The following is a 25700-nucleotide window of genomic DNA, read 5'->3' on the forward strand; positions in this document are numbered from 1 at the left end:
GTTCCTCAGGATTTAAGTTAACTTGGTTGCTCTTCAGGTTGCTGGGTTTTGAGACTGTTGAGAAGTCTAATGTGCAAAAGTAGATTATTTCATATGCAATGCAGATTATGCTTGAAAATTAAGCAGATGAGTTGTCTGGAGGTGGGAATCTCCCGCCAGATTGCTTGGCTAACAAAAGCCATGAATAAGTTGCAAAATTGATACATGATCTTTGATTCCATCCATCTCACAGTCAAACACAAAACACTGCTCCAAGATGCCCATATATATTTCACAGTTTGTACACATTGCCATATATTCATTTCTGTAAGTCATATTATCAAAACATATTGGATAACACTCACTGAACGATTTCACTCTCGTTGAATCAGGCAGCCCTTTATTGGTGGTGGTATCACCAAACGGGGAGGGATGGGGGCATAAGCATGGCTGCGTGTCCTCAATCCCATGAAGGAGACAATGCAGTAAATCTTTGATGTGACTGAGGAAGTGGTACTGGTGGGTTAAGGATATGAAAGGTGACAACATATCCTAGCCAGGACCACATTCCCATATTCCATTTCGCCCACATCTGACCATGAGCAATTATTCAATAAGTTTTGTTTGTGTAATCATGTATCTTTGGCATTCTTCTCCCTCGCTCCCCCTCCCCATCCAATTTCATCTCCCCAAGCACTATTCGACTGGAATGATATTTTTCAATGAGACATGCTAAACTGATGACTGGAAACAAATTTTCAGTGCAGAGTCCCTGCTGTAATAAACAATGTCTTCCCCACGTCCAGCATCTCTCACTGCAGACTTCACCAGAGTAAGCAACTCTGCACAACATTCACTTTTACAAACTTAAAAAATAATCAGTAATATACCACAATTTGATGATTCAATTCTACACGAATACATGAATACAAGACCTATGTGATTCATACTGCTATAACGCTGTGCTTTGAGAGTAGAAAAGATGATAAGCCGTTTTAGTAACAGAAGCAGGGACTTTCTTAACATGTTTCTGAACATCAGAGAGTGTTACAACCTGAAAGAGAAATATAGGCAGTAGTTTCTTAATTGCTTCTCAGATTGTAGGTAAGAGTGCAAGCTCAGATTGAAGAGATCACATTCATGAGGAAAAGTTTGTCTCAGTTTAGCTATAGAGAGAGATTTCTAGAGTAATCTTTACCATGCAAGTCAGATTAGATGTTAACTGGTTCAAAATGAAAAAAAAAAGCCATTCTTTGGAATAACTTTTGTACTGATTCTGATGAGTGAAGTGCCCACTTAAGTGACAGAGTAAAGTATAATTGTAAGGAGGGATGTTTGTTTGCTTTAAGTTATTGAGGGAAACATTTGTTTAGTTTAGATTATAAATTGTCTATTAAATAATGTTTAGTCAAGTTGTTTTAGTTTATTACAATAAAAGTCTTAAGGCTTGAAAACTTATCATGTGGCTTTTGTAACGTGTTTCTGGAAGTTTGGATATATTTTTAAAAGTTGAAAGTTATTTGCCTCTGTAGGGAATAAAACAATGCACGATACAATAAATTTCTTTTTTGTGTCCTAGGAATGATGGAGTTCAGTCTATTTGGGATTTCTTATGTAAGTCCATTTGTGAAGCTTTTTTACAGAATGCACTGCAATCTGTTTTTCATTATATTAAACAGAAATTCAGCATTTTCTCATGGAATAATATATATTTCACTAAATCTCAGACTGGAGCAGATATCTGTGGCTTTTTCAAGGATACTACATATGAAATGTGTCTTCGATGGATGCAACTTGGAGCATTCTACCCCTATTCTCGGAACCACAATGGATTGGGCTCCATTGTAAGTCAGTTTTGTGTTACTATGAGAAAAACAATTCTAAGTGCAAAGTAGAGAACAAGATTTATACATTCATACAATTATATTTATATAGTAAAGATACTTCTGGTATCAAAACTTAATCCTGGAGTCATGTTGCATGTTTTCTTATCCACGGATGTTCCACACATTTTCCAAAGATTGGCAATTGCATATCTTTCCCAGCATGGTGGTTTCTATAGGAGATCTGTGGCATGTATGAACAAGGCCAAGAACCAGTAAGGATCTTAAACTGGTCAGAATACCCTCTCTGAGCCTGCAGAGTCTTATCAATGAAGTGTAAATTGGGAAATATAAACTACATTTAAATGGAGGACAGAAAGTAAAGTGAAAGAACAAAATTCTCTATCACAAATATTCTCCTGAAAGATTTAGATTGTACATGTTTAAAATTAATTACTTAATTAATCTGTGGTCAAATTTCCTTTGTCATATTAGTAAATGCTCATAGCTTCACGATGAGGGTTAGTATACAGCATGAACTTTAACCTTCAATTTTATCTGAGCTCAATACAAGTGTGTGAAAATTACATCTCAAGTGTAAAATGTCAAAAATCACACAACAGGTTTATTTGGAAGCACTAGCTTTTGAAGCGCTGCTTCTTCATCTGGTGGTTGTGGAGCAAAATCATGAGACACAGAATTTATAGCAATAGGATCGCAGTGCCATGGAATGTAATATTAAACAAATTTAGCTTAAGTCTTTGATCTTTTAGAATGATCATATTAGTTTTTGTTCCTTCGTATGTAAATCCCAGAACTTTTTTAAAGTTGCATTCTCAAGATAGTTTTAACAATAGGTGCCGTCTCAGCTCGGAAAATGCATTGAAGGTGTGAGGTTAAAGTCTGACTGTGTCCCAATGTTAGGTCAGACTGATTCTATTTCTAAAGTGGGCTTTATAGAATCTTATGTGGATTTATGCAGTTTTTGAGCAAAATAAAATGTAATACCGCAAATACAAATTCACCTCACAAACTTATATGTATGCGCAAGTAGGGGAGACCGAGTGAGTGTGTGTATGTGGGGGTGCGAATGTCTGTGAGAGAGTATGTGTATGTGTGTGAGTGTAATGGGACATAAGTCTGTGAAAGGATGCGTGTGTGGGGGAGTATGTGTGAGTGTATGAGAGAGAGGTTGTGTATGAGAGAGCATCTGCATGTGTTTATGCATCTGTAGGAGTGTGTGTGTGCGTGTGCGTGTGTGTGTGTGTGTGTGTGAGTGAGAGAGAGAGAGAGAGAGAGAGAGAGAGACAGAGAGAGTGTATAGTGCTATGGGGGTCACCTGTAGTGTGACATGAACCCAAGGTTCCGGTTGAGGCCATCCCCATGGGTACCAAACTTGGGTATTGGCTTCTGCTTGGCCACGTTGTGTTGCTGCCTGTCCCGAAATCTGTCTTGGAGGATGGTCACCCGAAGGTCCGAGGCTGAATGTCCCAGACTGCTGAAGTGTTTCCAGACTGGGAGGGAGCACTCCTGGTTGTACAGTGTCCATCTGTTGCCGTAGCCTCTGTTTGGTCTCGTCAATGTACCATGCCTCAAGGCATTCTTGCCTGCAGTGTATGAGATAGGCAGTATTGGCCAAGTCACATGACTACCTGCCACGTGCAGGGTCAACATGGAAACCACCATTATAAGTGGGGACACCACCCACCATTATATGAGAATTATGTCTGCAAATCCTATCATATCACATGGATCGGTTGGAGCAACAGTTAGAGGCAATAGGACTTTACAAGAGCAAAGGGGTGCGATGGATGGCAGTTATAGGAAGGGAGAAAAGCCGCATATACAATCAAATAGATGGGTTAACTCCAGAAAACGTAAAAGAGGTAGGCAGGTAGTGCAGTTTTCTGTGGCTATCCCCATTTCCAACAAGTATGCTGTTTTGGAAAATGTAGGGATGATGGACTCTCAGGTGAATGCAGCATGAACAGCCAAGTTCTGAAGGCTGTTAGAGACAGGCTCTAATGTAATAAGTGGTATGTCTAGTTCCAAGCGATTAATTGTGATAGGAGACTCTCTAGTCAGAGACACAGACAGACGTTTCTAGGACCAGGAGCAAAAAATCAAAATTGTGTGTTGTCTCCCTGGTGCCAGGATCAAGGATGTCTCAGAGAGGGTGCAGAATGTTCTCAAAGGGGAGAGAGGGACCAGCAGGAGGCCATTGTACACATTGGTATCAAAACATTGGAAGGGAAAAGGATGAGATTCTGAAGGGAGAATATAGATAGTTAGGCAGGAATTTCAAAAGGAGGTCCTTGACAGTAGTATGTGAGGAAGAGCAGATGAATGCAGGGCTGAAGAGCTGGTGTATGGGAGAAGGATTCACATTTTTGGATCATTGCAATCTCTTCTGGGGTAGAAGTGACCTGTACAAGAAGATGGCTTGCACCTGAACTGCAAAGGGATGACTATACTGGCACAGAAATTTGCGAGAGCTGCATGGGAAGATTTAAAATCATAAGGTGGGGAGGGAGTGGGTGATGGAACCCAGGGTGATAGTGAGGAAAGCGATCAATCTGAGACTGGTACAGTTGGGAAAGGGAGCAAGCCAAATTGTCAGGGCAGGAAAGAGCAAAACAGAGAACAAGGTAGTACTGATAAATTAAACTTCATTTACTCAATGTAAGAGGCCTAAGAGGGAAGGCAGATGAATTCAGGTCATGGTTAGGAACATGGGACTGGGATATCATAGCAATTACTGAAATGTGGCTTAGGGATGACCAGGACTGGAAGCTTAATGTTCCAGGATACACATAAGACAGGAAGGACAGGATGGGGGTCAAAACAGGAGGGGGAGTGATGTTTTTTTTATAAGGGATAGCATTCCAGCTGTATTTAGGGAGGATAGGGAACTATAGACCAGTGAGCCTGACATTGCTGGTCAGCAAATTGTTGGAAGGAATCCTGAGGGACAGGATGTACATGTATTTGGAAAGGCAAGGACTGATTAGGTATAGTCAGCATGGCTTTGTGTGTGGGAAATCATGTCTCACAAAATTGATTGAGTTTTTTTGAAGAAGTAACAAAGAGAATTGATGAGGTGACATGATCTGTTTGGACTTCAGTAAGGCATTCGACAAGGTTCCCCATAGGAGACCGGTTAGCAAGGTTAAATTTCATGGAATACAGGGAGAAGTAGCCATTTGGATACAGAACTAGCTCAAAGATAGAAGGCAGAGAATAACGTTGGAAGGTCGTTTTCGGACTGGAGACCTGTGACCAGTGGAGTGCCACAAGGATCGGTGCTGGGTCCACTACTTTTCATCATTTATATAAATGATTTAGATGTGAACATAGGACATATAGTTAGTGAGTTTGCAGATGACACCAAAATTGGAGGTATAGTGGACAGTGACGAAGGTTACCTCAGAGCACAATGTGATCTTGATCAGATGGACCAATGAGCTGAGGAGTGGCAGATGGAGTTTAATTTAGATAAATGTGAGGTGCTGCATTTTGGTATAGCAAATTTTAGCAGGACTTTTGCACTTAATGGTAACATCTTAGGGAGTATTGCTGAACAAAGTGACGTTGGAGTTCAGGTTCATGGTTCCTTAAAAGTAGAGTCACAAGTAGATAGGATAGTGAAGAAGGCATTTAGTATGCTTTCCTTCATGAGTCAGAGCTTTGAACATCAGAGTTAGGAGGTCATATTGCGGCTGTACAGGGCGTTGGTTAGGCCACTTTTGGAATATTGTGTGCAATTCTAGTCTCCTTCCTATCAGAAGGATATTGCAAAACTTGAAAGGGTTCAGAAAAGTTTACAAGGATGTTGCCAGGGTTGGAGGATTTGAGCTATAAGAAGAGAATGAATAGGCTGGGGCTATTTTCTCTGGAGCATTGGAGGCTGAGGGGTGACCTTATAGAGGTTTATAAAGTTATGAGGGGCATCAATATGATAAATAGACATGGTCTTTTCTCTGGGGTGGGGGAGTGTTGACTAGAGGGTACAGGTTTAGGTGAGAGGGGAAAAATATAAAAGAGACCTAGGTAGTAACTTTTTCATGCATTGGGTTGGGCATGTCTGGAATGAGCTGCCAAAGGAATTAGTGGAGGTTGGTACAATTGCAACATTTAAAAGGAATTGGATGGGTATCTGAATAGGAAGGATTTAGAGGAATATGTGCTAAGTGCTCGCAAATGTGACTAGAATAGGTTGGGATATTTGATCAGCATGGACGAGTTGGTCCGAAGGATCTCTTTCCATGCTGTACATCTCTATGACTCTCTAACTCTATAATTAGCATCTGTTGGTGCTGAAAGATCCAATGCAGTGACTACTTTTCATACATGGAAGTTGTAGAGTATGGTTTTGAAACTTCAACTGTCAAGTGTTGTCCCTGTCACTCTATGTCTGTGCCCCCCCACTGAGCTGGTTGCTACCAAGTCCATGTAATGTGCTTCCAACAAAGCAGGCTCACTGGAGGTGGAAACAACAGTTCTTTCTGAGACATGTGACTGTTAGCTCTTGGCCTTGTAGTTCCCCCAGACCTGTCAGGAAGTTGATTGTCCCATGGCCTGGTTTAACGAATACTATTTGTTCCTGCTTTACATATTCCCTGCTTAGATTGTTTGAATACATCATTGTTGTTTAACACCAGGAATCATCTATAACTGACCCCAGAATTAAATTAACAATGTTAAAGGGGAAACCCATGTTACTGTGATTGTTTTGTGAGTGGCTGCTTTTAAGGTCCACCTCCTGAATCTTCATTTCAGTACTGGCCACTAAGTACATGGAAATAACTTTATGTATTAAAGAATTAATCAAAATTAAGATATTATAAATGACAACAAGCAAATAAAGTGGATAGTTGTAACTTCTATCACCAGGCAAAAAATAGACAATAGCAAATAACCAGCTCATTTGGACTTGGCATAGTACACTTTTCCTTCAATGTTAATGGATTACAAAATTAGGAGAGGAGTAAATTAAACAGGTGATCTACTATCATACATGTTCACCAAAGATGAATATTAAAATTATCCAGTGGTCAGTCAGTTGAAATAAAACGAGTATTACAATATTGGCAATCTTATGGTCAAAATATTATTCAGTCAAGATGACAAGGATAAAATCAGAAGACTGTTTAGAGTACAGTAATGTGCATAAATAAAATAACCTTTTAAGGCTTTTTGTCCATTTAAGGTTGCATTACAAACTATTATTTTAAATGTTTAAGACATAAATCTTAGCATTTGCATTATGAAGATTTAAATTTTAAGTTTTAAGTCTTCATAATGCAAATGGTTTCTCCATAAGTTAAGATTGGAAATTAACATTGTGTTTTAAAATCTTCTGGCAGCTAATCGGAAAGTGAATTGTTAGAACTGATTAACACTAGATGCAAAACTGGTCTTTTTTTTAGGACTTTTAGACCATGACTTATTTCATAATAACTTGATGAAGTAGGAGTATAATTCAAGTGTTAGGAAGTAAAATTTGATAAAATTTGTGTTTTTTTTAAGGTGGAACAAACATTAATTAAAATGTTGTCAAAGGAAAGTGGACTTTGTTTAGGAACAATGATAAATTATTTTTGAATATGTTACATCCAAACCTTTGATGAAGAGCAGCTATTGGTGGAGTGTAGTAGTTGCTGAAACATATGATCAAATAGAATGTGATGTTTAATTGAGTATATCAACTGGTGCAGAGACGTGATTGGTTATGTGTGGCTATGGGCAATTTGCAGCAATGTTTGGATTGCAGGTGATGTCAACTGACCTGTTGAATAAAAAGTGAGGTCTGCAGATGCTGGAGATCAGAGCTGAAAATGTGTTGCTGGTTAAAGCACAGCAGATTAGGCAGCATCCAAGGAACAGGAAATTTGACGTTTTGGGCCAGAGCCCAATGTTTGATGAAATACTGATGGACTGCAATGGTGTGTCAACTGAAGGAATTGGTGGAGGGATGAGCAGTGAAAGATGACATAAAATAGAGTGGAATGTGGTGATCCAAGGTCAACAGAAATTTGGTGATTGGTAGAGTGCGGTAAATGCTGAAATGTGCTGTCAAGTGGAGAATGTCTGCTTACAGACTGTGGAGTATACCAACTACTGTGATGTGTTGGTTTGTAGGTTGTGGCGTGCTGAATATTTTATGGGCCTGGACTAGCTTTTCTATGCCAAATAATTTCAGTACTTATGCTGCTGGGTATCATCAGATCTTACGTTTGTAGAACTTACCAGATTAGATAGAAAGGAGGTTAACTAAAATGTTGCTTGGGATGGAGAAATTGAGCTACAAGGAGAGACCAGATAGGCTTGTATTGTTTTATTTAGATGAAAGAAGACTGAGGAGGGACATGATTTAAGTTGTATAAAATTGAGGAGTATGGATAGGATGAATAGAGAGCAGTAGTTTTCAATCACAAGGAACATATTTTAATGGTAAGGGACAGGAGATTCAGAAGGGATTTGAGAAACAAAAACTACTTCATTCAGAGGGTTGTGGGATTCTGGAATGTACTGCCTGGGAAGGTAGTGGAGGCTGGAAACCTTACAACCTTTAAAAGTTTTTTGGATGAGCACTTGAATTATCATAACTTTCAAGGATATGTGACAAGTGCAGGAAATTGGGATTAGTGTGCCTCCAGTGGTAGTTATTTTCAGTGTAGATTCAATGAGCCAAAGGACCTTTTCTGTGCTGTATAGCTGTATGACTCTATAAGCATACAGTGAATCCTCCAACAAATTCCAATCTAATTTGCACATTAAAGCTCCTCAAGTCATGTACAAAGAATCTCTTTTCAAAATTGGCCTGATTCCTTTGATGGGGTATGTTACCACATCTTAATATCTTTACATACTTACTTGAAACATTTTTATCACACTGAGCTCCTGAAATGAATGAAGGTCACTATTTACATACTTAGATGAACAATCAATTTAGAAATTGTGTAAAATCTGATTACAAGTTAGTAAATGAATAGTTAATTAGTCATGTAATGTAAATAACACATGTGCAGTACTAGTGAAAGCTAATGTGGCTTCATATTAAAAATAATAATATTGCATAAAGAATGCAGTGCATCACATTTTCCCAAATCAGAAAAATGGGATGGTTAACTCAGACCAATTAAATTCCAGGATTTCTGAAATCCATGGCAACCAGAGACAGAAAGCACAACTAATTTGTGGAACAAAAACATCAAGAAGCAAGACAGAGATTTGTTTACCTGCCTCTCACTTTGCCTTGTCAGTAAAATAACATATTTTGATGAATGAATGCTCTGTTAATTACATTATCTAAGCCTTGGAAAGAACACATGGATAAGCATGCACAGGCTTACATCTGAAGTTCTGATTCACATTCTGTTTGATTGATAGAATTCTCATAATATACTTGGAATCTGACGTCAGCATTCGGCTAATTTTGCAGACATTCAGATGTTTGTAAAACAGCCTAAATCATACAGTTTAAATCCTGTCATACTAAAATACTGGTTAGTAGCCCTTTTTAAAAATAGAACAGCGACTGAACAAAAAGCTATTTGTACTACGCAAGTGCTAGGTGGTGACAATCTTTGAGGAGGAAAAAATGAGGACTGCAGATGCTGGAGATCAGAATCGATAGTGTGGTGCTGGAATGCACAGCAGGTCAGGCAGCATCCAAAGAGCAGGGGAGTCAACATTTCGGGCAAGACCCCTTCATCAGGAAAGAGGCTTGTGGGCTGCGGGGCTGAGAGATAAATGAGAGGGGACAGGGCTGGGGGTGAAGGTAGCTGGGGGTGCGATAGGTAGATGGAAGTGGGGATAATGGTGATAGGTCGGAGAGGAGAGTGGAGCGGTTAGGTGGGAAGGCAGATGGACAGGTAGGACCGGTCATGAGGACGGTGCCGAGTTGGAAGGTTGGATCTGGGATAAGGTGGAGGAAGGGGAAATGAAGAAACTGGTGAAATCCACATTGATCCCGTATGGTTGGAGGTTGCAAAGACAGAAGATGAAGCATTCATCCTCCAGGCATCGGGTGGTTGGGGTGTGATGATGGAGGAGGCCCATGACCTGCATGTCTTTGGTGGAGTAGGAGGGGTGTTCAGCCACGAGGCAGTGGGGTTGGTTGGTGTGGGTGCACTGAAAATGTTCTCTGAATCGTTCTGTGTGGAGGTGTCCTGTATCCCCAACGTAGTGGAGACTGCATCGGGAACAATGTTTACAGCAACTGACGTGTGAAAGTGCAGATAAACCTCTGATGGATGTGGAAGGCTCCTTTGAGGCCTTGGATGGAGGTGAGGGGGGGAGGCATGGGCACAGGTTTTGCAATTCCTACAGTGGCAGGGGAAGTTGCAGGGAGGGGAGGGTGTGTTGGTGGGGGCCATGGACCTGACAAGAGAGTTGCGGAAGGAATGGTCTTTACAGAAGGCAGATAGGGGTGAGGAGGGAAATATGTCTCTGGTGGTGGGGTCCATTTGTAGGTGGAGGAAATGGCGGAGGATGATGCGATGTATACAGAGATTGGTGGGGTGGAATGTGAGGACCGAACGGTTCTGTCCTTGTTGTGGTTGGAGGGGTGGGGCGCGAGGGCAGAGGTGCACAAGGTGGATGAGATGCACTGGAGAGCATCATTGACCATGTGGGAGGGGAAATTGCGGTCTTTGAAGAAGGAGGTCATCTGGTGTGTTATGTAGTGGAACTGGTCCTCCTGGGAGCAGGTGCGGTGGAAGTAAAGAAATTGTCAATAAGAATAACAATCCTCGACTAAGAAAGGAATTAACCATTACCCATTGACATTCAAAGTCTTTTGCATTGCTGAAACACCCCCACTGCAAACATCCTGGCGTTTACCATTGACCAGAAATTGAATTGGATGAATTGTATAAACAGTGTGGCTACAAGAATATGTTAAGGCTCGGAATTCTGTAGGTAATTCACATCCAATCTCTCTAATGTCTGTCAATAAACTGCAAGGTGCAAATCAGGGGTCTGATGGAATACTTTTCATTTCCCTGGGTGAATGCACTCCAAGAGGTTCATTATCAATCAGGACAAAGTAACTTGCTTGGCATCATGTCTACCACCTTCAGCAGTTACTCTCTTCACCACCAGCACTTAGCAGCAGCAGTGTGCACCTTCTCCATAGTATACCAAAGTTACTCAAAGATATTCCAATAGCACCGTCTAATTCCATAGCCTTTACTAAATAGAAAGGCAAGATCAACAGATGCAAAGGAACATCACCACTTGCCAGCTCTCTCCAGGCCACTCACCACCCTAACTTGAAATATATCACATTTCCTTCATATAACTCGGTCAAAATCCTGGAGTTCCCACCCTAATGACACTCTGGGTATTCCTAAACCTAAGGAGTGCAGTTATTCAAGAAGGCAGCTTATACAACCTTGTCAAAAACAATTAAAAATGGATAGTAAATGCTGGCCTATCCAGTAGGGCTAAAACACCATGAAAGATCTTCAAAAGTACAAAAGAAAGTTAAGATGATGATTTGGATTCTGCCTGAATAAAGGAAATGGAAATGGAAACTAGGGGCCTATGGAAATACAGATACATATTCTGGGATGGCTCACAAACATATACCAGCCTCTGGAAGATTTCAATGGAAGCAGTTCAGCTCCCAGTTCCATAGAGGTGGCCAACCAAACAGAGCTATTAATGTTCCATTTAGGAGCCAGTTAGTAATGATGCCAGTACTTTTCTGCCTTCAGAGGAGCATGCCACTATGTTCAGAGGCTGCCTGTTTTGTAATTGAGGTCCAGTTGAGTTACCTTCAAATGGCAGGCTCGAGGGCCATTGAAGCCAGAGGATACATATCCCAAAGATAGGGTTATCGAGATGAAAGGCCATTTCCATCACTACTCATTCAGCAAGGTTGCCTCTCAATACTCATGGCTCTTCCAGCTTTAGGCCTCTTTATTTGCTTACTTGACCTACCTCAGTAGTATCAGTGCTATTCAATGGGGCTGTTAGCCTCAGAAATCCCCTGACATCATTAATTGGTTGGTAACACAAAGCTAACAAGGGGACTAATCTCACTGAAGATTGCTCAGTTGGGTGCACTGACAACATAGGCAGGCTTTTGAAACCTCGACACCAGCCTAACATTAGAATCTTGATAAGCACTAGAAAATCCAATCTGACATATTTTCTGAAGCAGAGGAGACATATTGAGGCCATGACCAATATCTTTCTCCACCTGAAGACCACTCCTTTTTAGGAGATGAGTTAGTTGAACTCAGCAGGATTTAGGAAACAATTGCAATGTTCACATCTATGTACTTTCCTGCAGCACTAGATATGAACAGTAATGTGCTCAGCTCTGATTTTTCACCTCCCACAACTCCCATGTTGGATGCACAGCTAAAGGAATGACCTTGAGGTGCAATGCTGGGGAGTGGTGGCTGCAACAGCAGGGGTTAACATTTCCAGACAAGTTGGGTATCTGGGAAGAAGAAGTAAAGTCAAACTGCTAAAAAAAAATTGCTCTGTCAGAGATGTCATGAGGAGGTCAGAGGAGGTGACCAAGCATGTGGATGAGGGTAGAGTAGTGGATGTAGTGTGTGTGGATTTTAGTAAGGCATTTGATAAGGTTCCCCATGGTAGGATTATGGGCAAAGTCAGGAGGCATGGGATAGTGGGAAATTTGGCCAGTTGGATAGAGAACTGGCTAACCGGTCGAAGTCAGAGAGTGGTGGTAGATGGTAAATATTCAGCCTAGAGCCCAGTTACAAGTGGAGTTCCGTAGGGATCAGTTCTGGGTCCTCTGCTGTTTGTAATTTTTATTAATGACTTGGAAGAGGGAGTCGAAGGGTGGGTCAGTAAATTTGCAGATGAAACAAAGATTGGTGGAGTTGTGGATAGTGAGGAGGGCTGTTATCAGCTGCAAAGGGACTTAGATATGATGCAGAGCTGGGCTGAGGAGTGGCAGAGGAGTTCAACCCTGTCAAGTGCAAGGTTGTCCATTTTGGAAGGACAAATAAGAATGCGGAATACAGGGTTAACAGTAAGGTTCTTAGTAAGGTAGAGGGATCTATGTTCATAGATCTTTGAAAGTTGCCATTCAGGTGGATAGAGCTTGTAAGAGGGCATATGGTGTATTAGCATTCATTAGCAGAGGGATTGAATTCAAGAGTCGTGAGGTGATGTTGCAGCTGTATAGGACCTTGGTAAGGCCACATTTGGAGTATTGTGTGCAGTTCTGGTCGCCTCACTTTAGGAAAGATGTGGAAGCTTTGGAGAGGGTGCAGAGGAGATTTACCAGGGTATTGCCTGGAGTGGAGCATAGATCGTACAAGGATAGGTTGAGAGTGCTAGGTCTTTTCTCATTGGAACGGCAAAGGATGAGGGGTGACTTGATAGAGGTTTATAAGATGATCAGGGGAATAGATAAAGTAGACAGTCAGAGACTTTTTCCCCAAATACAACAGAGTGTTACAAGGGGACATAGATTTAAGGTGAAGAGTGGAAGGTATAGGGGGGATGTCAGGGGTAGGTTCTTTACCCAGAGAGTGGAGGGGGCATGGAATGCGCTGCCTGTGGGAGTGGCAGAGTCAGAATAATTGGTGACCTTTAAGCGGAAAGTGGATAGGTACATGGATAGGTGCTTAATCTAGGATAAATGTTCGGCACAACATCGTGGGCCGAAGGGCCTGTTCTGTGCTGTATTGTTCTAAGTTCTATGTAGGGTGAAACGTTAAGCAAAACCATATTTTCCCTAACATAAAAGATCAAATGACAATATTTGTAGAAGAGCAGGGAAGATTCTCTTCATGCCCTGTGGTGTGTAAACTGGCTGTCATTCTTGCTCACAAAACAGTGACTGCATTTCAAACATATCTCATCAACTGAAACTGTTTTATGCTATCCCGTGAAAGTAAGATTTGCTACATAAATATAATTTCTTTATTTCTGATAAATAGGATATGCAATGTTATAGCCGAATACACCCCAGCAAGGGCATATTATGAGTTGATTTTCCATAGAACTTGCCTTGTTAGACTTTGAAGAGCGACTGAGACAGATATGACAGATTTTCTGTCATTTTCCTGACATTTTGCATGATTCTTCCATTGAAGCTGTAGCAAATAAACAAGAGAAAACCCATGGAAATTCCTCCCTGCATTTTTCATATCTTGTTTCCATTATAACTGGATTGTTTGATTGTAATTTTTATATGTCCGTACTGTTTCTTGTCTGTACAACCAAAGGTCACAAAAGACAATTATGCAAATTGCTTTTTTCCTCACATGATTGGAAAAGTAAACAGGACGTACTGCAGGAGTGTTTCAAGTTTCTTTCAGGATATATTTAAGTGAACAGCAAATGAATGTAGTTTTGATTAAATTATACACCTGATTTAATTATCATATTCTTATTTTTCAGAGTCAAGATCCAGTGGCCTGGAATGAGACATTCCAAAACATCACAAGGAATGTTCTACAAATACGTTACAAATTGTTGCCATTTCTCTACACATTGATGTATGAAGCTCACGTTCAAGGCAGTACAGTAATTAGACCATTACTTCATGAGTAAGCACACTAACCTAATCCAATGTACACTGATTAAGCATTGCTTAGTATTTCAATCCACTCATGATGTTGTCTTGCTTGATCTTGTTTTGCTTATGAAGGTTTTTTGAAGACAAAAATACGTGGGATATTGATCGACAGTTCCTCTGGGGTGGGGCACTGATGATTAGTCCTGTGTTGGATCAGGTAGAGATTCATATTTATTTTATTACTCACATACCTATTAGATATAATTGATCATAAATATAAGTAAAATTTTTTTAAACATTCTCTTGATTTTAGGGGGAAACTTCTGTGCATGCATATATCCCGGACTCTCTCTGGTATGACTGGTATACGGTAAGTTATTTCAAATTGTCCTCAAACTTAATAACATGAAGTGTAAAATAATATCATTAAGAAAAAAATTCAAAAGACCAACAGAGAAATAACCTTATCTTAATCTGAAATGGGAGACTCATTAATTTCATCTTAGAATCTTATGTTTCAGTAAGATCTTCATTCTTCTGAATTCCAATGAATTGACTAAATGGTCAACCTTTCCCGATAAGACTATCACTTCATTCCAGGAAACAGCCCAGTAAACTTTTTCGAAACAACCTCCAATGCAAGTATATCCTTTCTTGAGAAAGGAGACTGAAACATTACACAGTAGCCTCATGTGGCTTCACTGATATCATATCCTGTAACTTTGAAACAGTTAACTCCTTTTATAGTCCACCTCCATGCAATAGCTTTTTCTTAACGTCAACATTTATTTGATGCATCCAAATAATTCCTATCAATTAAAACAATGCTAAATCATATTGAGATTCTTTACCAATTAATAATTTTGCTTAAAGTGCAGTTCAAGTGGACAAGAGCAATTTGGCATATCCTTCCAGGTTAAGAGTTATTTATAGCTTGTGTCTTACAGTCAGCAGCAATACTGGGCATTCATTGCTGCCTATGCGATAATGTACAACCCAATCTTTTCTGTAGGCTGCAGTGAGGAATTGCTGTCTGGCTGTAGCAGGAATTTAACAATAGATCGAATGTCAATGCACATCAGTAACACTTTAGATTGCAAGAGAAGTAATGTCCTATTTGGATATTATGAGCTGAAGACATGTCCCCTGCGTTCTGTGTTCACCTCAATGACAGGAATTGTTTCTTAATTCTTTGTATTTCTATATTTAATGTAGTTTTAGTTACAGATTCACCACCACCATTGCTTCCCCTCCAAATCAAAGACCCACAGTATCTCCATTCAGTTTCCTCAGTTCCTCCAATGTCAGAATTGATGAAGAAGAAAATTAAGTTGAACTGAGGAGCTGAAATGGAATGGAGGTGTGTGTTAGAGGAGGGGGTAATACTGAGGTAGGTAATTGGAGTTGAGGAACAAGGCAGACTTGAAAAATACGAGGCTTTTTTTAATTAAAGAATATTTATTTCACCTGCCCAAATATAAAGAGAGGAAAGAGAAATTTACATCTTCCTTTAAATTTCTATCAACAGTACTTTCAACCCATTGAGTTTAAGGACTGAAATATCTACTTTAGAATCACATTACTTCATTATACTGATCTATGAATGGGATACTTGAGAATCATGTAAATCATATGATGTAACTGATAAATCTGATCAGTAAGATAGAAAGGACACAAGCCCAGAATGAGCATTTGAAGACTGAACTCTTTGTGACTGTAGAGAGCTGCATTTGATAGTCAACTATGTCCAGATGCAAATAAAAATGTGTTAGAATATATAAGAGTGGAAGAGCCTTTGTGATAAGGAACAAGAAATGTCAAAGTTAGTAATGTGCAGCCACCCACAGTCTGAGATACTCCAGAGCAGTATTAGCTTAAAGCATGATATAAAACAGATCTGAGGGGTTGTTTTAATGTCAGCACAAATGTTGTCACAATGGCCTAATACATAGGTGGACATTATTATGGATAAATTAATTAAAATGTTCCCAAAGTAGAGAATCTCAATTACTGGTAACATTCTCATCCATCAATGTAAATAATTCAGTTAACCTGGTTTATATTTTACCCTCAATCAACAGCATCACAAATTAGGCTAACAAGTTGCTATTATTTAATGAAAACACCTGACTAAAATGGCTATCACATTCACTTGCAGAGCAAATGGCTTAAATCATCTTCAAAACTTCTTCTGAAATTTCTCAGTTTTTCCTGGTGACAAGAAAGGTGGGAAAATATGACGAGAGTGAAGAAAATCAAATTCTCAACATTATGAGATTTTATTTTCTGATTTTCACTTCAAGCTGTAAATGGCAAATTCAGAAGCTCGTAATCGAGCAATGACTGACTAGGTTCTATGAACTTGCATCTTAATAAAGGTCCACCTTACTCATACATATATAAGTTACTTCCACCGCAAAGCTATATGGCACTAATTCCCTACAGACAGACCAGAGCAAATACCTGGCAGCTCCAACTCACCAAGTTTGTCCCAGTCATCATCCAACTACTATTTCACAACAATATCCCTGCTTGTTCCATGGCTTCTGTTGTCTGTGGCCCTTCATCAATCAACATGTTGGCACCAACATACCAGCAACCTAAGCACATCACTATGTCTACTCTGAGACTAATAACACTTTAGCCTTTCAATTCGTTAATGTGGATCTCAAGGACACCTGTGATCATTCTGCCAGAACGCTCCACATGCAGCGAAGCAGACTCATCTCATGCATCTTCCAAGGATGCATCTTAACCTTATAGCCTTTTTCCTTAGCGCTCCATTCACTTCACCACTTTATTGAAGACTGCCAGCCTCTCGATACTTCTTATGGGTTTCTTAGTGCACACTCACTTACTTCAGCAATGATTCATAATCTGCCAGTTGCTGTGGCTCACATTGCCACCTTTGTGGGTGGCACGGTGGCACAGTGGTTAGCACTGCTGCCTCACAGCGCCTGAGACCCGGGTTCAATTCCCGACTCAGGCAACTGACTGTGTGGAGTTTGCACGTTCTCCCCGTGTCTGCGTGGGTTTCCTCCGGGTGCTCCGGTTTCCTCCTACAGTCCAAAGATGTGCAGGTCAGGTGAATTGGCCATGCTAAATTGCCCGTAGTGTTAGGTAAAGGGTAAATGTAGGGGTATGGGTGGGTTGCGCTTCGGCGGGTCGGTGTGGACTTGTTGGGCCGAAGGGCCTGTTTCCACACTGTAAGTAATCTAATCTAATCTTAGTGCTCAAGTTCTTCAGTGCTCAGCTACAGGCAGCCAGTCTCTGTGGCTTGCATTGCTATTTAGCACAGTGTGACCAAAAAAGCTTGTGACAGTGGGAAGCACTGAAGAGTCAAAATGTCATTTACAGAAAGGTGGGGACATGACAATGGGCATCACCATGCTATGTCTGTGTCCCATCCAGGATATACCAGTAGGTTACATAACAAACACACTGCATATGCTTCAAGCAAATGTCCATGTGTGAATGTCAAAGGGAAACAATCCTTAGTCAGGTCAACATGGACTAGTTAGTCACGGAATACTGCCACAGTCAATTAAGGGGCTTGTAACAATCCTGTTTGTAATATTCAGGCATGTAGGACAAAGTGAGTCTGGGATCATTATCCTTGTAAATCAAGCACTGGGCTGTGATCAGTCCAAGAAATCAAGTGCAACCAGCCTGGGGATTACAGGCAGGTCAGTCAGGATGTTATGGAGTTATGCATCCAGTGGGTGAGCTGTGAACAGTAAGGACTGTCCTAATAAGTCAGTTTGGTGAGGTAAGCCATGATCAGTCCTCAGTGTTTAGTCAAGAATGATCAGAGAGCAGTCCATGTAATCCCAGATAAAACAGGCAGCTCAAATCTGGAGATAAGATGTGTTATACTGCATTGCCAAAGAATTGGTGACTGGGATAGGTGCAATTGTACTTAATAGGGTGCAATTTTATTAGTGAATAGGAATGGACTGGAGACTCTAGAATGGGGCAGGAGTGTTCAAACAAATCATTGTTACTTTGACCATTATGTTAATAGGGTGAAGGGCAAATAAGGGTATGGGAATTTCCAAAGTCACAGACTATGGGGTAAAGTATGCTCATAATGCAGCTGATCAAAAAAATGGGACAAGAGGCTGGAAGGTCACAAGGCCTCAGGGGCAGGCAATGGTGTAATGGTATTGTTGTTGGATGAGTAACCTCAGTAATGTTCTGGGGTCTTGGGTTCAAATCTAACCACAACTTATGATGGGATTTGGTTTTATTTTTTAAAGTCTTGTGATGATTTTTAAAACACCTGGATCATAGCGTTTGTTTGGAAAGTAAATCTGCCATCTTTACCTGAGCAGACCTACAGACCCACAACAATGCGGCTGAACAAGCCATTCAGTTCTCAGTTGCATCAAACTATTAAAACTTATAAGAACAGTAATGAAACCAAATGAACCGTATGACACCTATCTCATCACTGGAAATGTTGGCAGCTTCAGTTCAGTTCTTATGTTCTCCTTACCAACATTGGGGGAGGGGGCAGGGCGTTTGTGCCAAACTTATGAGATCTATCACTCAAACTAGTCAAGGAACAGTCCAACAGTCATACTCTCAAAATTGTGCTTTATAAACAATACCCCAGACAACACCAACAACATCCTGCCCTGTCCAATGAACAGGACAACATTAACAACACTGGTGACACAGAAGTATGCAGGAATATGGGAGTGCCCCGGGAGTCCTGAACATTGACTCTAGAACCCATGAAGCATCATGGCATTGGCTCACACCTGAAGAATAGCACCTGCTGATTAATATGTATCACACACACATACACACTAACTTGGTCAAGTAATGATTTGGAGGTGCCAGTGTTGGACTGGGGTGGATAAAGTTAAAAATCTCACAACACCAGGTTATAGTCCAACAGGTTTATTTGGAAGCACACTAGCTTTTGGAGCACCACGCTGAAAGCTAATGCTTCAAAATAAACCAGTTGGACCATAACCTGGTGTTGTGTGATTTTTAACTTGGTCAAGTAAGCATTGCTCCATTTTGAACAGCACTTGGAGTAATCACAGAAGGTGGCAATCATGCAAAATGTACTGTAAGCAGGGACTTCAACTTTCATCACCAAACACCATTACTGGTGAGCTAATCATATCCTAGTGGACGTAGCTTTTAATGTAAGATAAAAACTTTGGTTGTTCAACGTAGAGTTGGATAAAGTTAGATAGCGAGTAAAAAGTGAGGTCTGCAGATGCTGGAGATCAGAGCTGAAAATGTGTTGCTGGTTAAAGCACAGCAGGTCAGGCAGCATCCAAGGAACAGGAAATTCGACGTTTCGGGCCAGAGCCCTTCCTGATGAAAGGCTCTGGCCCAAAACATCGAATTTCCTGTTCCTTGGATGCTGCCTGACCTGCTGTGCTTTAACCAGCAACACATTTTCAGCTAAAGTTAGATAGCTCAGAGTCCCTTACAGGGAGAGAACAATGACCTCCTTAGGAATCCTCTACATATCTACAACTTCATATTCTTGTAAACTACATTACCCACACAGCATTTAATATCCTTTCCATAGTCTAGTAAAACTGTGTACATGTTTCATGTGTGGCTTAGACATTGAAATGCTTTCATCCATTTTGTTGCTTTAACTTATTTCAGTTTCAGGGAAATTACGTATCTGAATCCTTGGTTCTCTTTGTTTTTCACAAAACCAGTATGTTTACTTTAAATTTATGTTCCTATTCTCTCAAATATCTCTTAAATGATATCTGCCTCCTTTTTTGTATGGACAGGTTTATGCTTAAGTCTCTTGCTTGTCAGAAACAAGACTTTGTCTGTTCAAAATCATTTTATTTGATTCCTTTATTCTGTGCTGGATCCAATCCTCAGGTTGAAAGCAACGTGTGCTAATCTGTGCACCATCTAGTCCCCAAATGCAATCTAATTAAAAGAACATAGATCTCTGCAAAACCTTCATATCTTGGTCATCAGTATTACACTGTCATTCACAGCTTGTGAAATCAAGAAATTGAAATGAGTTAACAGCCAGGAAAGTGGGATGACAGCAAATTAGTGGCTAATATTACTAAGAGCCAATGTGCCATAAAATCACATACGGAGTAAAACAGGCTACCAATTTCTAATCAGCCTATTTTACACTGCAAGTGTTGAGCAGTTTAACTTCCCCTTGACCTCCCAATGCCTTTTAGGTTGCTATCTGTTTATAATTTTTGATTAACATTTTGCTGCTAGTTACTTAGTGAAGTTAGTAACGTTAACATGAATCTGTTTAATTTTACAATGCAATTACAAATCACTCAACTGGAAAGATATTTGTGAATAATGTAAGAACTCAAAAAGATCTGATTTGCACCCTTGTAACTTGATTTTTTTTAAACAAATCCACAGGAAGAACGAATAATAATGGTAATCAGTATAATTCTAATTGGCAACTTGAACAAAGAAATAGCACTCTTTAATAGCAATGCTTATTTCATACAGGCCAAAAGCATCCCTCAAAGACGTAAGTGGATTGATATGCCAGCACCACTCGATCACATTAATCTTCATATCAGAGGAGGTTATGTTATTCCCTGGCAAGAGCCAGGAAATACTACATATTACAGGTAAATGCACGTTTTAAAGTATATTCCAATTAACAAAACGTGGTAACCCAATGGAAAACTGTCTTCCATGGAGATCATTTTCCCAACTTTACATTCTTGGCAGAGGTGGTCCTGCAATAGAAAGTGCATTTTGGGAATCATCAAAATTTTCAACCTGTAATTGCAATGAACAAGAATTGACAATAATGAACACAATCTTGTAACATTATCTTACACAGTATATTTAAATTTCAGAAATGCTTGACAGATGCAGGAAGATTGAAGTAGAAATCAAGTCAGTTGAAAAAAATGCAGGGTGATACTGTTTATTTGCAAATGAATGCATTCAGGCTCTGAGATTTTAAAGCCAGGAAAGGGCAGGACAGAAAGGAATAAGTGTAGGAACATGTAAAATGAAGTATACATTTGTGTAGAGTTCTTACTGTGTTTTGATGCTACATCCAACATTTTCAATTCTATACTAAATACATGAACACATAGTAGGAAGCTGATTTATACATCAGTTATGAACTTAAAGGATATGTGATGGAAATTTTCTTTATAAATTAGTTTTAAGACCATAAAACCATGAGACATAGGAGTGGAAGTAAGGCCATTCTTCCCATCGAGTCCACTCCGCCATTCAATCATGGCTGATGGGCATTTCAACTCCACTTACCTGTACTCTCCCTGTGGCCCTTAATTCCTTGAATTTTAACTAAACAAATTTTATTTTATAGCCGAAGGAACTTCCTGGGACTTATAGTTGCTTTGGATGATAAACAAATCGCTCGTGGTCAACTTTTCTGGGATGATGGTCAAAGCATCGGTAGGCATTTTCACTGCAGTTCTCTGTTTTGCCTAGCTGTAAAATATATAATGGTAGGCAATGCTGTTAAGGAGTCATATAATCTGTGTGGGAATGTAATTCTGTTTAATCCTTTTCGGGACAATAATGAATGTATTTTTGTATAACTTATTTTCTTTGATCCTGAAGACTGAAATCATTTGGAGTTCTGTTCTATACACACAAACACCTTACTGATGGTCTGTTTCAATTGCATGACTCAGTGGCACAGTGGCTTAGTGGTTAGCACTGCTGCTTCATCGTGTCAGGGACCTGGGTTTGATTCCACCCTCAGGAGCTTGTGTGGAGTTTGTACATTCTCCCTATGTTTGCATGGTTGCTTTTTTTTGGGAATCTGGTTTCCTTCACAGTCAAAAAACATGCAAGTTATGTGGAATGGCAATGCTAAATTGCCAGGAATGTACAGACTAGATGGTTTAACCATGGGAAATGCAGGGTCTGGATGGGATGTTCTTCAGAGAGTTGATGTGAGCTCAATGGGCCAAAAGGCCTTCTTCCACACTGTAGTGGTTCTATGATCCTCTGTGACCTTTATTGCTTCACCCCACACCAAACTAACATCAATACATGTTTAACAGGAGAGATACTGGGTTAGTAATCAAATGAAGGAGACGCAGTACTTAATCTTCAATTCCTTCTCTTGGCTACAAATGATAAATTGAAGAATCTACAGCCCCTCTGTTTGATGTCCAATGTGCCGCTTTCCCTGTTGTCTCCCTGATTCCATACTGTGCCACAAACTTCAGAATCAAGCTGTCATGTTTCACTGTATCAGCATAAATACTACACTGTGCAGAAACCGTTGAACATTACAGGCCATATCTTACGTCCTAAAAACCACTGGGGTGGGGGTCATCTTGGAAATTATGAACCAAAATATCTTGAAATGGAGCTGTAGTCGCCTCGAGACAGCTCACTTTCAGGTTTACGGAGTTTGGATGAAGGCTAAGCAAACAGTCATTCATAAGGAATGGAATAGTTACTTAAACTATCACAATTAGGCTCCATGACATAATTTTAAAATTCACACAACTTTTACCACAGGTGGCCGGGTGTCCAACCATAGGAGCATTTACAGATTCAAGGAGGTCAGTTGGGATGGATCCCTGAAATAAGTGCTTTTATGGCGCTGCTAATAGGTCAAAAGGACATTGGTACTTCCTCCAGACTCAGTAAACCACATTGTTCTCCATGAGCTGTTAGCTTGCTGCACCTGCACGACTATTGGCAGACTCCTCCCAAGGGACCCTTTGACCTTAACTCCCTCCACCACAGCACCCCCACCATCATCTCCCAAAATGTCCAGAGGGAAGTGATAGTAATTCTTCGAAATGATGGACTGGTCAAATTGATCTCGATTTTAAAGTATACAGAAGTCTCACTCACCAGTTTCACTATTTTATTTTACTTCTGGCTGTCCTTGGAGCCCATACAAATCATGATTTTGATCCCTTTATGAGCTAGAACCACTTCCCAACCCCCCCGCCACCCTATCCAACTGTGATCCAGAACTCTTGAGTCAGCTCCAAGATCTGTTTCAGAAAGAATGCCAGATGGGTTAGGGAATCATCTGTCAAAATCATCTCTGGGCAACAGAATGATGAGAATGCTTTCAGTGGGAGGTTTTCATTTGTTCATTGTCATCATATAGTTTGACCTCATTGATATGTACATAGTCAACATTCAGCAGCAATGTATTGCATTCTGCAACTATTTTAAAACTGCATTAGAATTTCAGTTTAATTTCATTCCTGCAAGATGCATCTGTGCTTCTAGTTACACCTTCACTGGTGGAGAGCATCGTAACTCACTCATAGCTGTCATGCTTGTGAGTAATGGATCCTTCATGCTTGTAAGAGAAGGGCAGTAGCTCAACATCATTGTTTGGATATAATACACAGAATACCAGAGATGTATTATTGATGTTGTTTCAGTCATGCCGAAGATCTTTATAACTTATGGGAATCTTTCAAACTCATAATGAAAATAAGTGGTGCATGGTTATCAATGCCAATTGCCATACATTTGAAAAGTCTGAAGCTCCATTGAGGTTGTATTTATTGACACTTTCTTTCAATTCTACCTTGCAGACACATTTGAAAGAAAGGAATATTTCCTGGCTAAATTCACTGCTGATGAGGTATGTGCCATTCTCAGCCTTTCAAAACTCCTAAAGTTATAGCAATGGACTGAAATAGCATTTAAATGTATATGACACAAGGATTTTTATTTTGAAAACTTGCCAAAAACCCCATCTACTGGAGTTGTATAATGATAGTCAGGGCTTGTGCTTTGAATGGTTTGCCATTTGGTAATTTTATTTAAAATTGGTTGAAAAATTATTGCTCTTTTTCCCCTAGAGTTATCATGGTCCAGATAATGCATTCTGTATGTCAAAGACAATTGGCGTTAGTCACTATTATTTCTCAGTTCAGTACAGAGATTACATTTCTTCACTGTTTCCATTAGGCAGTACAGAAATTACATTTTGATACACTATATGGTGACATTGCATAGCTACAGCTGATCATGAACTTGTGATAGCACTACCCCTAGGTCAAAGAAACTGGTGTTCACTTCCAGTGTGAAAGCAAGATGGAAACCTGGAAGGCAAAGGCAAGTAATGAGAAAAACCTTTGCTTCACAGTGTAGAAGGTGTTTTCATGTGTTGACATTCAGCTCCCAGTGAAACTCCATGATGTTTCTTTTTATTCATGGGATGAGGTGTCACGGGCTAAGCCAGCATTTATTGCCCATCCCTAATCATCCAGAGGGTAGTCAAGAGCCAACACAGTGCTGTGGGTCTGGTGTCACATGTAGACCAGACTGGGTAAGGATGGCAGTTTCCTTCCCGAGAGGACATTAGAGAACCAGGTTCATTTTTCCCAATAATCAAATCATAGTCTTTATTAAACTCTTATTTATTGAACATCAAATTCCACCATCTGGTGTTGCTGGATTTGAATCCAGGTTCCCAGAGTCTCTGGATTAACAGTCCAGCAATAAGACCACTAGGCTATTGCCTCATTACAAAGTATCAAGCATTGTATATCCATTCACAAATACTCCATCAACATTCACCAATTTTCTCAGCAAGTCATACAATTGGCCAGTCAACTGTTCAGAGCCTTGCACAAACACCCTAACCTGCTAGACCAAGGTAATCACACATTTCCATCCCCATTTCAGGCTGAAGCTATTCCTCTAGCACTAGGATTTTCTCTTTATTACCAAGGAAGGTAATATTACTGACAAAGTGTCCAAGATACGTTCTTTGGTCTGAAAAAATCGGCACTTCTCTGGTTTAATTTTCAAGTTAAACTGCAAAAAAAAATCAAATGTAGTGTCTTGTCTTTGAAGGATCTCCTCAAATGTTGAGTCAAAGAGGAGTACTTTGTTCAGATATACAAGGAGGGACTGAAGGTTGCACAAAACTTCATTCATCTCATGCATGAACATGGCAAGAACATTTCAGACCCCAAATATCATCCTTGATATTCATAAAGTCTCCCTGTGTCTGTTTGGAATATTGTCTTTTCAAAGTCTTGTTCAGTGATTGGCTATAACATAGGCTAAATCAAGGCTGCAGAAATACATTGCATATTTAAGGATTTGTAATGCTTCTTCAATCCTCGGGTTGAGGAAAAGCATCCTTATGAAAACTTGCATTGAATGTCCAGATTCTCTGTTTTCCACATTCTTCCTCACAAAATATCAGGGGGAGGTGAATGGACTTACTCTCAGATGACACCTGATCTAAAGAGTTTTGTAGGTAGTCCTAGTCTTCCTTCCACTAATGTGGATGGTCATCTTTTGTTACAGCCTCTTGTAGCATACCGGATGACAACACCCAATGTCATCTTAACTTATCATCATCTCTCCTGAAACATGTTTTGTACTTGGAGAGAGTAGAAACAAGCTGTCTT

The 25700-nt window shown here is 40.1% G+C and overlaps 1 protein-coding gene across 1 annotated transcript in view; it reads left to right on the forward strand.

Moving 5' to 3' along the window:
* si (sucrase-isomaltase) overlaps positions 1 to 25700 on the forward strand; it is a 218424-nt gene that overhangs the window by 186924 nt on the left and 5800 nt on the right. The window contains 8 exon segments of the mRNA XM_060833923.1: positions 1559 to 1593; positions 1707 to 1823; positions 14202 to 14350; positions 14452 to 14536; positions 14633 to 14689; positions 20803 to 20927; positions 21647 to 21735; positions 23865 to 23914. Coding sequence (XP_060689906.1) covers positions 1559 to 1593; positions 1707 to 1823; positions 14202 to 14350; positions 14452 to 14536; positions 14633 to 14689; positions 20803 to 20927; positions 21647 to 21735; positions 23865 to 23914 — 707 coding nt within the window.

Source organism: Hemiscyllium ocellatum, chromosome 13, assembly GCF_020745735.1.
Source record: "Hemiscyllium ocellatum isolate sHemOce1 chromosome 13, sHemOce1.pat.X.cur, whole genome shotgun sequence".
Classification (NCBI taxonomy): domain Eukaryota; kingdom Metazoa; phylum Chordata; class Chondrichthyes; order Orectolobiformes; family Hemiscylliidae; genus Hemiscyllium; species Hemiscyllium ocellatum.